Source organism: Callorhinus ursinus, unplaced genomic scaffold (assembly GCF_003265705.2).
Source record: "Callorhinus ursinus isolate GAN/ISIS: 27379988/994484 unplaced genomic scaffold, GSC_fseal_2.0 scaffold10, whole genome shotgun sequence".
Lineage (NCBI taxonomy): Eukaryota > Metazoa > Chordata > Mammalia > Carnivora > Otariidae > Callorhinus > Callorhinus ursinus.
In genome coordinates this window covers 40,461,653-40,475,763 of record NW_027397072.1, presented here as the reverse complement: position 1 = coordinate 40,475,763, position 14,111 = coordinate 40,461,653, and the positions used below count along the sequence as shown (strand labels likewise).

Sequence of the window (14,111 nt, the reverse complement as noted above, 5' to 3'; positions counted from 1 at the left end):
TCCCATAGGAGGTCCCCTTGGTAAGGGAGCTTGCCCCTTGCATTACGGTCCAAATGTGGAACAAAGGTCAAATGGGGAGGGGAGGTCAGGGAGGAGCCTCCTGTTCTTCCTGACCCAGGCCTGGATTGTTTCTCTGTTTCTGTTTTCTCAGTGTTTCCCATTCTACCACATGGGCTCCCTGTTAAGCCACCCCAGTGATTTTTCATAGCTTCTGAAGTGCGCATTGACCCGCAGGTCCCAGGAATCATCTGGTCTTCCTCTCTGAAGGCTGTGGCCAGCTCCAACCGTGGGGCTTTCTCCTTAGTGTCCCAGCCGCGTGGCCTCCAAAGATGTAAGCACCTGGCCTTCACTTCTCCTTTCTGCCAACAGCGAGAACATCACCAAAGTAACAGACAGAGGAAAGTTACGGTGCCCTAGAAAGGTCTTATGTTCATGATCCTCATCTGTGTTTCCTCAGTCCCTGTTTTAAACAAAGTCAGACCCCAGGCCTTTCCCCCAACACTTCTCAGATATTAAAGTTCCAGAAGTCACTCGAGTAACAGAACACCTGGAAGTCATGGGCTCCTTCAGGCTTCAGGAAGCCATGTTTCCTGCTGTGTCTAATTCCGTCATAGGAAAGGTGGGTAAAGACTCAACCCCAGATGAGACACAGGAGCGCGCATTGGTTAGGGCACAGGCTCTGGGTTGGGCAAACCCTGGTGGGATTGTCTGACCTTGGGAAAGCCACTTAATTCCTCAAAGCCTCTGAGCTTTGGATTGCATTTCCCTCCTCCACGCATCTGGTGAAGCCCTACTGCCCACTGTGATTGGATTTGAAGACAGGCTCTGGAGGGAGGTCACTAAGGTTAAAGGAGGTCACAAAGGTGGAGGCCTGATTCCATCAGACGGGTGTCCTTCTAAGCAGGGATCAGAGACATCTCTCTCCAGGCCTGCACAGAGTCTAGGCCATGTGAGGACACAGCGAGAAGGTGACCGTCTGCAAGCCAGGAAGAGATCTCTCCCCAGAAAGGAATCCTGATGGCACACTGATCTTGGGCTTCTGGCCTCCAGAACAGTGAGAAAAGACATTTCTGTTGTTCAAGCCACCACATCGGTGGTATTCCGTGATGAGCCTGCTCTAACACGCTCACTTCCCTCATCTGAAACACAGGGATAAAACTAGCATTTGCATCATGAGGCTATTGTGAGGATCCAGCAGGAAATACACATGCCTCCTTGGGTTTTTCTATAACATCTTCAGCACCTGGAACAGTGCCTGGCATAGAGAGGATGTTCAATAAATATTTACTCAATGAATAAATACAGCCATCCACAAAGGAAGCTGTCAAACTAAATACACACGCATATTTCTGAGCTTTTCACTAACCTCTATTTCTTTGATCGTTGGTCACCATTCACCAGCAAGCATAAAGCGTTTAAGAAAGTGCAAGGACAGTCTCCCATTTTCAACTGGACCCGTCCCTTCATGTCCTATGTTCTGTGAGTTGGGAAAGGTCAGTCCGGCTGACAGCGGTGTGAGTCGGAACCTCTGGGAGGAGGAAGCACCGATCAGAGGGCTGCGGGAAGCCTCTGAGCACGGGTCCAGCCTGTGACCCTGAGGCCCTGGAGCAGAGGGGAGGAGAGCTCTTCCTCCAGTGGGGCAGAGGGGCTGGAGACCGGGGACCGAAGCTGTGGGAGGCAACGTAGGGGAGCTTATGGGAGCCTCATGGGGCAACTTGGTCCGAGGTTAGAGGCCACAGCCGACCCACCTTCCTGGTGCTTGTGAGATGCAAATGTTGAGAAGAATAGGGCCTCTGTCCCCAGGCCATTTGTGGTAGAGCCTAGGCTCCCAGGAATCAGAGCTCCTTCAGCCTGGCCATGGTGAGAGTTGGTCCTGGGGCAGCCGCAGGTGCACAGATGTGCCCACCACACCTGGGGGCCCAGGACGCTTCCCAGGGAGAGGCATCCGGGTGGCACTGACTCCTCCCTTATCCGCCCCCCTCCCCCGATTCTTTCCAGGACAAGCTCAGGGGAAGCAAGCGCCGGTGAGTACTCGGGCTCCTCTCTCCTCTGCCTCCTCTGTTGTCTCTACCTCGATGCCCCTTTCCTGGGCACAGCCCTACTTGCCCAGTGAGACCATCCTCCTACCTCCACCCCACTGTGAGCACTAGGGCTCCCTCACCACCGGCTTCACTGGGGCACCAGTTCATCCAGCTGTGTCCCCACCAGGCACTAGCTCTGCCCCCAGACTGTTCTTCCTGCTGCCCTGGCCCCAGGCTATTGGCACACAACTCCAAGGGGCGCCACTCACATAGTCGCTGCTGTGAATGTCCTGGGAGCAGTGCAGTGTCTGGCCCCTTGGGCAGAGTTGACTAGAGTCTGGTTGCAGGTTGGAGCCACCCCCTCCACCCCCCAGACGTGTAGGTAAGTGACGGTGGCCTCCTTATTTTCAAAATGCCGACCTCACGGTCCCTGCTGCAGTGTTGGAAAGGCTCACCATGAGTGGCTCCTCCGAGTCAAATGAAGCAGCGAGGCCCACTGTAAAAAGGCAGATGGTTTATTATGGCAGGGAAAGAGAGTAAGTCATTGTGGGGTGGGGGGCGCTGGAAGGTGAGGCCAGTCTCATCAGTCCCCTGTCCAGATTCCCCAGCCTGGAACAAAGATGCCCCCAGCCCATCTCCTCGGCCCGCCCCGGGGACCTGGAGACTCGAGGTAAGTGCAGCTGCTGAGCCTGGGGTGGAGGGAGGTGGGCCACAGTGGCTACCACTGGTCCTGCCCGTCTTCTGTCCCTTCTGGAAAGCCCAGGAGGAGGAGGAAGATGAGGAAAATAAATATGAGCTGCCCCCCTGTGAGGCTCTGCCCTTCAGTCTTGCCCCAGCCCACCTTCCTGACACCGAGGAGGAGGACTCTTTGTACTTGGGTAAGGGCTGGGGAGTTGACGCAGGGAGTTGGGTGGTCGGGCAGGACAGAGGGTCCCCACGAGGAAAGAGGTTGCAGGCCTTGCCTTGTCTCCCTTTGTGCTGGGGCGGTAAGGAGAGGCCTCAGCTGGCAGCTGTGGAAGCTTCTGGGCTGGGCAGAGAGAGAGAAGGATGAAGGAAAGGCGGAGGGAGGAGGGAGAAATGCAGGAGGAAGAGTGGGAAGGGGAGAGGAGCCTGGAGGGGCACTGTAACCAAGGCAACCGTGGGAAAGCAGGAGGCCCGACAGGGGCCCTGGGGCCTCCTCCGAGATCCCTCACTTCTTAGAGCAAGGGTAGGGATGCCAGGAGAGCCCCGGCGGCTGCTGGCATCCCACCCCCAGGGCTCCTCCGCTAGGCCAGGTGGGGGCAGGAAAGCTGGCCGCCTCCAGTTGCCATGGAGACGGGGCTGGGGGAAGCCAGGGAGGGGGAGAGGCGGATGGAGGAAATAGCGGCTAGGTGGGGGGCGGGAGGAAAATGGGAACCGACGCGGGAGAAACCCACCGACCCATGATGCCTGGGGCCTTTTCCAGATCACGCTGTGCCCCTGGGCCCTTCCAAGTCACCACCACCGCAGCCCCAGGCCACAACGGTGAACAGCACCCCCTGCCCAAGTCCCTCCTTCCCCACCTACCCTACCCGGCTACCATTTCCCAGGGAGTAAATCTAGGAGGCATCTCATCTGCAAGATTCCCCCATATTTGCATTCAAGAGGCCCCTGAAAAATTAGATGTGTCAGAAGCGGAGCCCAGTTAGCCCTTGCTGCTCCCACCTGCCCGACTGGCCCTCCCCCTCCCCTCCCCCCCACTCCTGCCTGTCAGCATCCCCCAGGACTCACCCTTCCTCTGGAGCTGGAGCTGGGAAGGCCTGGCAGGCTCGGCTACCCCTCCCCGCACCCTGGGGCCTGAGGACCCCTCCCTGCCTAGAGAGGGAAGAAATCCCCCACTCTGCCGCCATCGCTGCCAGCTCGAGAGCCCGCTGTGCTGAGAGAAGCTTATGGCCTTGGACGTTACCACTTTCATCATAGATTTTACTGGAATAAAAAGAAAAACAGGGAGAGACTCACAACAAAGGAAGAGCCACAGGACAGAGGCAGAGAGTCACCTCTGTACCTGAGTTCTTGTGCTGCGGTGGTTTCGAGGCTGCGCAGACATACATAACCTGGCCGCACCCCACCCCGCCATCCTTGCCCTTCCCCTGCCCCCGGTCCCCCCCGCCCCACCCCTAACCCTATTCTTCCTCCCCGCCCCTTGTGCCCACAGCTGAAGGCGGTCCTGAGCCTGCCGGAGACTAGGAAGCAGGGACAGCCCTTCCCCGTGGTAAAGCAAGGTAATGAGGATGTCCTGTGTCCTTCCGAGGCCCGCTCGGTGCTCACCCTGAGGTGGGGAATCCTGGCCCCCTCAGGGTAGACCTGAGCTCAGGCTACTTGGTTTCGGGCTTTGCCTGGTCACTGCCCTCCCCCCCTGGGGGGGGGGGATCCTCATTTTTTTACCTGCTGATTCCCCATCCCCGCTAGGGCAGGCAGTTCAGGAGGAGACTGAGGGCTGGAGCCCAGAAATGCTTTGTGTGAGATCACAGAGCTTCAGAGTCCCAGACTCCCAGGTCCTGTTGTGCATCTGCTGTGGTCTCCGGGGCAGGCAAGGGGCACTCCGGGATGAGGAGATCCGAAGGGCAGCCTTCACTATGGAAACACATCTGAGTGTCAACCCCCATCCAAGGGACCCTTTGGCCCCAGTCTCCAGCCTTGTCATCATTGCTATCACTGTCCAGAGACTCTGCCTGTGCTAAGTGCCCTGAGGCCTGTGAACCCAGAACCCTGGGATGTCGGGATAGTGAGGGACCTCAGCCAATGTGTTTTTGTCTGGAAAGGGCCCAAGAGGGGCACTCTCCTCCTGCCTCGGGTCAAACAGCTAATCTGAGGCAAGTTCTTGTTTACTGTGCCCAGTGGTTAGTAAGCGTTCATGAGCTTGGGGGTGGTTTTGACTTTTGGAACAGCCCGAAGTCGTTTGGAGCAATCCCGGCAAATGGTTTGGGAGGTCGAGCCCGGCAACACCCCCAGGGTTGTGAAGTGGGGCAATCAGAGCTCAGGGTGGCTTTCTCCTGGGGCTTCAACGCTGGCTCGGAGGATGCCCTCAGATGAGATCAGAGGACACTCCACTCTTCCAGCCTAAGTCTCACTGAATTCCTTTCTCCCTGTGCTTCTGACTGGTGGTTTCTCCTTTTCCTTCCAGAGCTGGCTACACCGGCCAGAGTGGTGAGTGGCCCCTCCGTCCCCGCCCACCACCACTTACCCTCTAGGGTTCTGGCTAGCAAGTTGGCAGAGTTAGGGTAGCAGGCCTGGGAGGGTCAGGAAATATCTCTGAAACCAAGGAAAAAGGCTCAGAGCAGAGTGGGCTCCGTTTGCCACGGGCCCCTGACAGGGTGTAAGCCAGCTGTCTGTACTGACCAGCGCTACTGGGGAAGGCCTCACCCAGATCTCCTCCTGGACGCCCATGTCCTAGCAGAGCTGGGGCCTACAAGCACCTCTGAAGGAGGAAGGTCCTCATGGATGCTCCTCCCCAGGCAAAGGAGCAACTTGAATCATTCCAGCTAGCTCTCAGAAAGAGGTCCACCTTGGGGGGGGGAAGTTGCCCAAAGTCCCCCCCCCAAATGATGGGTTCACCCTCTCTCCCACTTGCCGGTCAAACCCTTAGGTGCCAGGCCTTCCAAAGACATCTGATGAGAACCTCTACCTGGAGTGTGAGCCCAGTCTAGGTAAACATCTCCCTCTGTCCCAGCTCCCTCCTGCCCTGGGGCCCTCAGCTGCTCAAAACAGGACACATTCTGGCTCCATCTTCTTCCCTCGTCTTCCCTCACCGTTCCACCAATACACATTTGCCTTCAGACACCCACAGGGACACCCATCCTTCAGTCTTTGGTCCAGGTTGCCCCCCACTCTGCCTAGTAGGGGAGACTTAAGCAAGGGCTGCACGGGGCTTCCCAGCTCTTATGGCAGGACAGCGCTCCCTCTGGTTGGAAGGACTCCCAGAGATCCCAGGCTGCTGAGAAGCAGCAGGCCCTGCGGGCATCTGCACCCCTCCCTGGTCAGCGTGGATCTCCTGTCTGGTGCCCAGCCCAGCCCAGCCTGCCCCCCCTCTTTCAGTCCCGGCCTTGACTCAGACTCTGCGCTCCCAAGTCCTGATGCCCCCAGTCTCTCTGCCAAGGGTATCATTGGTGCCCAGGTGAGTGCCCACCAGGTGTGTGTGTGTGTGTATGTGTGTGTGTGTGTGTGTGTGCACAAGATGGCCAACTCAGGCTTCCCCAGCTCTGACCCTGTGATCTCTGAATGCACTGGGCTCTTTCTCTTAAAGGAGGTAAAACCTGAGCTCTCTTCCCCAACTTGCCCCCACAGGCCCACCGTAGCCCCCCAGGAAGATCAGAATGTAAGAGGCTAGTAGCCAGGGGAGAAGTGACCTGTGTTGGGGGGAGGCTCAGGGAGGGACTTCATTGCCCGGGGGATGGGGCTATGGGCCCGAGTCTCTTCTGACCAGCCTTTCTGTGTCCCAGGGAGCAGTGAATGCCACCTCTAAAGGTGAGTACAGGCATCTTCTGCATGAACCTCAGGCAGTCCTGCCAGCCCACCCCAGCCACAGCCCTGCAGGCCACAAACTCTGCTCCCCACCCCCCTGCCCGCCCCTCATGCCCCACTTTGCTGTGGGAGTCCTTGCAGCTCTGACTTCAGCTGAGAGCAGGCCGGAGGGGATCCCACTGGGCAATTTCTAGGGTCTTCACCAAAGCAGGAAACTCCCAGCTTGTACCTCAAGATCACCCCTCATTTGGAGGTCACACATGGCCTAGCTGATAGGTCCTACCAGAGCCCAAGACCTGGGAGAGGAGGGGTGAAGCACTGAGTGTCCTGCTTTGGGCTTCAGGCCTCTGTGCACAGCCCTCTAACCTCCCGCACCTCTGCAGCTGGGCCCAAAGCTTTCTTTGCCTAATCCCCTCCCCGCCTCAACTCTGTAATCTGCTTCTTCCAGCAGGAAGGAGATCCTCTCTTTCCTCTAGAGCACCCACCTGGAGCACCTCGGCTGCTGAGGTGAGGAGGGGCTGGGAGAGGGCTGGGGGGAGGCCGACAGGGAGCCCTCTTGGGCTGGCGGCTGCCATTGCAAGGAACACATTGACTGTGTGTGTGCCGCACCGTGCTGGGCAGCGGGCGGGGACACACCTTTGTTCTGCTGGCGGAGACTCCGTCTGGGGAAGGCAGATGTGAACACAAATTACAGCAGCCCAGGATTCTCTGCCCCCCAGCCCCTCTCTGGTGCCCTGGCACGTCCCTGAATGGCTGCGTGTGTATGTACAGGACGGCAGCCTGCTGGGTCAGCCCTGGTACTCAGGAAACTGTGACCGCCATGCCGTTGAGAGTGCCCTGCTCCACTTCCGAAAGGTGGGCAACTGCAGCCCCCCTGGGCCTTTGAGGAAACCCATCTGCTCATGGATGGTGGTTGGCTGAGCAGCTGGGAATGGGAAGGCGGGGTGGGGGGGTGCTGGCCATCTGTGGGCCAGGGCTGCAGGTTGACAGATGGGGTCTCCTGCACAGGACGGGGCCTACACTGTGCGCCCCAGCTCAGAGCCTCACGGCTCCCAGCCCCTCACCCTGGCGGTGCTTCTCCATGGCCGGGTCTTTAACATTCCCATCCGGCGGCTGGACGGTGGGAGCCACTATGCCCTGGGCCGGGAGGGCAGGAAGCACGAGAAGGTAGGTGCTAGAGGAGGACCGAGACTAGCAGGCCAGAGGGCAGAGCAGAGCCGTGTGCCGGGCCCAGCCGGGCGCATTTGCCTGGGGAGACTAGCAGGCGAGAGGGCAGAGCAGAGCCGTGTGCCGGGCCCAGCCGGGCGCATTTGCCCAGGGGAAAACTCACATTTTGCAGTTTTTCTGGACTGGGTGGACATGACAGAGGCCAGTGACTTGAATTCCTTCTCAGAGGTCTGCCTTCCTCTGGGGGAGGCACCCCCTCCCGCAGGGCTCAGTCTGCCCAGGGCCCGGGGGCGGGGGTGGGGATTTATGCCTGCCTTGACCCCAGCTAGGAGGCGAGCAGGGCCCAGGTAGTCCAGACTCCTGTCGGTGCCAAGAACCCGACTTTGTGCCCGGCACTTGCTGAGGTCCCCATCCTGGAGGACCCAGGCAGAGGCAGGGCGCCAGAGTTATTTCTACCTGGCCTGGCTAACAGCAAGCCCGCAGGTGCAGTTGTGAGAAAGTTGTGCGAGCCCTGGAATGGGGCACAACGTGGCCATGGAACTTCATGGGGCAAATCTGAGGGAAAGGATTTAGAAGAATGTCAACAAGCCTCCTCCCCAGAGTTTCTTCAGGAAGTTTCTCCCAGCACGAGGCTCGGGGGACTCACCACTGTCCCGCGTCCTGTCTAGCTGTTCCCCTCCGTGGCGGCCATGGTCCAGCACTTCACGCAGCATCCCCTGCCCCTTGTGGACAGACACAGCCGCCGCCATCACCTCACCTGCCTGCTCTTCCCCACCAAGCCCTGATGCCCCCGCGCACCGTATGCACCCACCTCTGGCCCCATAGTTTGCTCTCTGCCCTGGCCACCTTGGGCTGTCTCCCTCTCACCTCTCCCAGGTCTCCACCCTCCTAGGCCCTCCTCTTCCCTTGCCCCAGTCCCTGCAGGCCTGGAGGAGAGGCTTCGGGGAAAGGTTGCCCAGAAGCAGAAAGAACCCTGAGACCCCACTGCATGTTCACCTGGGGCTCAGCACTGCCCCTCCCTGCTGCATCGCCAAGGCTGGGAAGCAGGGTTCAGGCAGGGCCCCCATTCCCAGGCCCCAGGCATGGCGGTGTCTGCCCTGTTTACTAGAGCCTCCCAAGCTGTTCTGGATAAAGGCCGCCTCGGGGAAGTTGAGCCTCAGGAGGCCTGCTGGGAGATGGGGGGGCAGTGGTGGGCACTGCTTGGACAAAAAGAGAATCCTTTCACATTCTCTTGGGGGCTTAGCACAGGGCTGGCAGCTTTGGTCGCACTGTATATAGTCCGCTTTCAATAAATACTTGTTGACTGAATTCTTGAATCTGCTGAGCGAGGCAGAGGTGGCCTCCATGAGGCCTCCATGATACTCCAAGATCTTTTAAGTGTCCAAGGTACATACTGGGTCTGGGAGTGATGGAGCAGTGGTGGCCAGGCCAGGGCAGGAAGGGCCAGCCCCATTTCTGTCCCTGAGTGGGTCTTTTGCCCTCAGACATTCGGTGGAGGCCAGCCTGGGGTGGCTGGTTTTTGTTTGACTTTGTTTGCGGCGGGGGGGGGGGGCGGGGGGGGGGAAGGGTGGGAAAGGCTTGGTGCTGTCTCTACCGCCCCACAAAATGATAAGAACGGACTTAATTACTTGTCCCCCACCTACTTGCCGTATAGTGCTGTCCCAGGGAGGGATGAGCCTGATTTTGCTCATTTGGTGTTGTCTAGAGTAAGGGGGACAGGCGGACCCCAGGAAGCAACTGGGTATTGGACGCGCCACTCCTAAGATCAAAAGCTATGGAAGGCCCAAGGGTGGAGCTCAGAGAAGACAAGCGGCCAGGGAACAGAGATGCCCGCGGCGCGCGGCGGGGAAAGTCCAGCCGCGGGTCCGGGAGCCTGGGGGCGTCCGAGATAGACGGGCGGGCGCGCGGGGCCGGCGGGCGCGCAGGGGCGGGGGCGTCCCCGAGCCCTGGCGCGGCGCCCGGAACACCCCGTGCCGGAAGCGCCATGTGACCGTGACTGCGCAGAAGCCGCGAGCGCCGCCAAACAAAGGGCGGTTCTGCGGCCGCCTGGCGCTCAGGCTGGCACGGAGGGGCCGAACCCCCTACCCCCAGCCGGGCCCCCGGCCCCGCCCCCCGACGGACCCCGGGCGCTGGCCGGCCGGGCGGCTGGGCATCGGATGGTGCGGAGGCCGGGGAGTTGGGCGAGGGGGGCCGCGGGCACCGTGCGATGCAAGTGCGATGCGGGGCCAGGCTGGGCGATGGGGCGTTGGCCGTCGGGCCCGCGCGGCCGGCTCTGACCGAGCCTCCTCTCCTTAACTTCTGTAATAGAGGCGGAGATAGAGGTCCCTACGCAATTATCCTAGGGGAGGAGGCTTAAGTGAGGCGTGCTCTGGAAAGCAGTGAGGACAGTGCAGGGCCTGATGGGCCTGTCTCCCAGATAAGCACGCACGGGAATTCGGGTTAATGACTGTCACTTTCAGGGCCCACTGTACTTTCCGGCCAGGCCACCGGGAAGAGGAGCAGCATGGGGCCGGTGGTATAGGGCCAGGTGAGGGTGGGCGCAGCTGTGTGATCTGGAGGGGATTAGCAGCTGGGGGCTCTCGCAGAAGCAGGCGGATAGGAGACCCCAGGCCAGCCTCCCTCGGCTCTAGAGCCGGTCCTGGCTCCCTCTAGGCCCTACGTAGGAGTGGCCTGTCTCCTCTACACTTTCCCCAGCTGACGGAGGCGGGAACTTAGGGACTGGAGAAAGGTGGAGAGCCCAACCTTGTGTTGGCCTCAGGGTACTATCAGACTCTCCCATCTCCCACCAGATTTTCAGCTTTCACTTCTCGAGGAGCCCTCTACCCCAGGGCCCGCTTTTCCTAGCCCTGCATTTGCCTAGCCCCAGAGCCAGCTAGCCTGGGGGGGGAGGGGTGGGGATAGCAGAGGCCACAGCACAGAGCTCTTGGGTTGGTGGCCTAACACTCTCTGCTTGGTCACAGCTGGAGAACTAACTTTAAGGAACTAACCTCCGTCCTTCCCTCCCTGGGGAAAAAGAGAGGAGGAGCAGTCCAGGCAGTGGGAACAGCCTATGATAAGGGCCACTGAGGACCAAAAAGAGCTTGGTCTAGAGAGCCACTCAGTTTAGCTAGTACCTCCTCAGCTTACAGGTTGCACTTAGATGTCCTCTGTTCCAGGAAGCCTTCCCAGATCCCCAAACCTGGGCTCAGGCACTTAGGACACCTTCTAGCAATTGCCTTTTCACTCCTAGAAAAGGACCAAGCTCCCACTGCCCACTATTGTGTATTCAGGACCTGGAATACAGTAGGTGCCAAATATTTGTTGAAAGAGTCACTGAATAAAAAAAAGAAAGAAAGAAAGAAAAGGAAAGAAAAAAAGTCACTGAATAGGTCAGATCTACCCTGGATTCCTCTAAAGCTGTTAACATTCCTTGATCAGAGCTTCCTTTGTTAAGAGAAAAGCTCAATAGAACTTTCTGGGATGATAGGAACGTTCTATATCTGCATTGTGCAGTACAGTAGCCATGAGCACAAGAGGTTATTGAACACTTGAGATGTGACTAGCGTGACGGAGGAACTGAATTTTTAACTATAATTGAATTAATTTTAATTAATTTAAATTTAAATAGCCACATATGGTTCCTTACTATCCTATTGTTCCAAGTCTTTTGCATTCCCAAGTGCAAGAGGCAGTGGTAAAAGAGAAAACTAGAGAAGTTGGGAGGGAGGGCTAGGTCCTGAGAAGCCTGGGAAGCCTCCATAATGAGTGTGGGCAAAGGGGAGCCACTGAGGTTTGAAGCAGGGGAGGGTGCAGGAGGGATAGTATTTTAGGAGGGTCTCTTTAGCTGGGCCGAGCTGAATGGCTTGGAGAGGTGGCACGGGGACAGAGAACCATTAGGGGCTGCAGATATTTCTGTGGTTTAGGTGAGAGATGACATCCTTTGATTTTTTTTGCCATGCCAGTGTCCCACCAAACACCCCAGCCCCATTTCCTCTCACCTGAACAGGCCAGACTCTAGACAGTTCCAGGCAGGGTCACCAATTGGGGGATCAAGTCTGGGAGAAATGCCATTTGGTGAAGAGGTCCCTGTATTACCACGAGTGGTTCGCCTGTCTCCGTTTGCCAGGAAGGGCCTGTAGGACGGGGAGCGGAGGAAGTAAGCAGCCGGGAAGTTGGGAAGTTCGTGAAAGTCCCTGGCAAGACCACACCTGCTGGGGCTCACAGTGTGCAACTGTCCAGCAAGCTTTCAGCTTTGGCTTCTAAAGCAGCAGCTTGACCCTGGATAAAAATATGGGCTCTGGAGTCTGAAGGACCCACCTTTGAATCTGTCTCACTCACTGCCTATGTGTCCTAAAAGTCTGTCTCTTTACTTTTTTTTTTAATTCTTTATTTAAATTCAATTTAGTCAACATATAGTGTATTATTAGTTTCAGGGGTGGAATTTAGTGATTTATCAGTTGTGTTAGAACACCCAGTGCTCATTACATCAAGTGCCCTCCTTAATGCCTGTCACCCAGTTACCCCATCCCCCCACCCATCTTCCCTCCAGCAATCGTCTCTTTATTTTTAAAATGGGGCTAATAATACCTACTTCTTAGAGTTACTGTGAGAATGAGAAATGATTTATGGAACATATACTTAGCCTAATGTGGAGCCTGACATATAGTAGGGCCAAATGATAGGTAATACTATCATGATAATCCTGTGAATAGACCAAGCTTGGTTCTGGTCCCACCTGCATGCTCCCTTTTCAGGGGCTCTTTCTGACTCTGGCTTCCCCAACACCCCCCTTACACGCACACACGCACACGCACACGCACACGCACGCGCGCGCACTTGACCAACCTTTAGGTATTGTAGGTACTGTATTATTGTTTTGTCTGCCCACCTGGCTTTCCCATCCCCCTCCTCCTGTGACGTCATCCACTCCCCCTTACCGTAGGACCAGGTATGTGACCCAGGTCTGACTAGGGCCCAAACAGCCCCAATCAAAGCCTTCTCTGAGATGGATATATTGATGTTGAGAGAGAGAGAGAAGCCATCTCTCCAAGCCTGAATTTGGGCTGCAAATGGCCACCTTCTCCGCCACAGGGACAGATCCCACCTGCAAAAGTCAGGCAAAGACAAGGAGCCAGAATCTTGGGAGACCCTGGGTCCTGCCCCAAGGTCGCAGCTTTTGCTGTATGTGAGCTAGAAATTTCCTTTTTGGTTTAAGCTAGTGGGAGTATGGCTTCCAATATTTGTCAAGAAGACCCCTGCCTGCCACAGGCACTCGAGTGCTTGAAGTTTGGGGGCATCGGGGATTTTTCCGAAGCTCAGAGCTGTTAGTGGTAGAACCAGAGTTCAGACTTGTCTGACTGGCTCTAGATCTGCCATGAACTCTACCACACACCCCACACATCACTCACAAGTGTTTACTGAGGGCATATTATGTGTCAAGCACCAAACTAGCACCTTGTCCCCCTCCGCACCTCCTGGAGGACTCCTCCCCCCACCTTCGCTCCCAATCTCTAAGGACTCGCAAATCAGGATGGGGAAAAAACAGCCCTCTCCACCAGGATGGGGGAACACACTACACTCTCTTTCCAGAATCAATACTCCCAGAATCCTCCTTCTGTGCCAAGGATATGAGAGGAGCCAGCCAGTACTTACCTACCTACCTACCTAGCTACCTACCTACCTACTGCAGTCTGCTTGGCATGGAGTTAAGTCCTAGCCCTGGCCCAGAGCCCCGAGGCAGAGTTTCTGCCTGTGCCGTACTCTGAGCGACAGCTTCCTGCTTCCTCTACGGCTGCTCTGACCATTTATGGGGATACTGAGGTGGTTTTACAAGTGTTTTTGATCTCCATTGACCCAGATGTCCCCTTTGCTTACTTTGCAAATCTGGCTGAGGAGAGAGAGGGGTGTTGAGAACAGAAGGACTTAAGAACAGTGGTTTCCAAATCCGGTCCTCAGAACACCCATGGACCATGAGGGTGATATCACCAGTTTGTGATAAAAAAGGAGAAAAATACAACCTGAAGAGTGAGCTCTTCCTGAAGCAAAATTATTCCATTTAAAGGACCATCTTCTAAAGGGAAATCAAGTTCTTGCTGCTTTCTTGGTATCAAATTATACTTTCTTTTAGGTCACTTTATTTTGCTGGGCCTTATCTTTAAACTAGAATAGGAGGGGCAGGGGGCTCCTTAGGTAACCTCCAAGGGCCTCTCCGACCTTGATATCCCAAGATCTTCGGGGCCTGGGGTTCATTGCATGCTGCCTGGGACCGTGTCTCTCATAGCCTGGACTGCCTCCCCCTATGCTCTCTATTTCTCCCCCAATCCCCTCCAGCCCTCCCTGCTCAGCCCCACAAAGTTTGCCCTCTGGGCCAAGCTGGTCTTCTGTGCTCCTCTCAGAGAAGCGCCCCCTTTGCAGTGCACTTTGGGTTAATTGAAAACCCAGGAGATACAGCTTATAAAGGCAAAT

General features: G+C 56.9%; 1 protein-coding gene across 1 annotated transcript; it reads left to right on the top strand.

Annotated features, from left to right (window-relative positions):
- The first annotated feature begins 2,541 nt into the window (after window positions 1-2,541).
- SH2D6 (SH2 domain containing 6) lies at window positions 2,542-8,461 on the top strand. Its single transcript, XM_073897941.1, has 13 exons — window positions 2,542-2,691; window positions 2,785-2,899; window positions 3,466-3,524; window positions 4,195-4,261; window positions 5,164-5,186; window positions 5,626-5,686; window positions 6,075-6,153; window positions 6,324-6,354; window positions 6,479-6,503; window positions 6,949-7,007; window positions 7,272-7,355; window positions 7,509-7,667; window positions 8,336-8,461. Exons 1-13 carry the CDS (start codon window positions 2,542-2,544, stop codon window positions 8,450-8,452), a joined length of 1,029 nt encoding a protein of 342 aa, XP_073754042.1. The 3' UTR covers window positions 8,453-8,461.
- The last annotated feature ends 5,650 nt before the right edge of the window (window positions 8,462-14,111 follow it).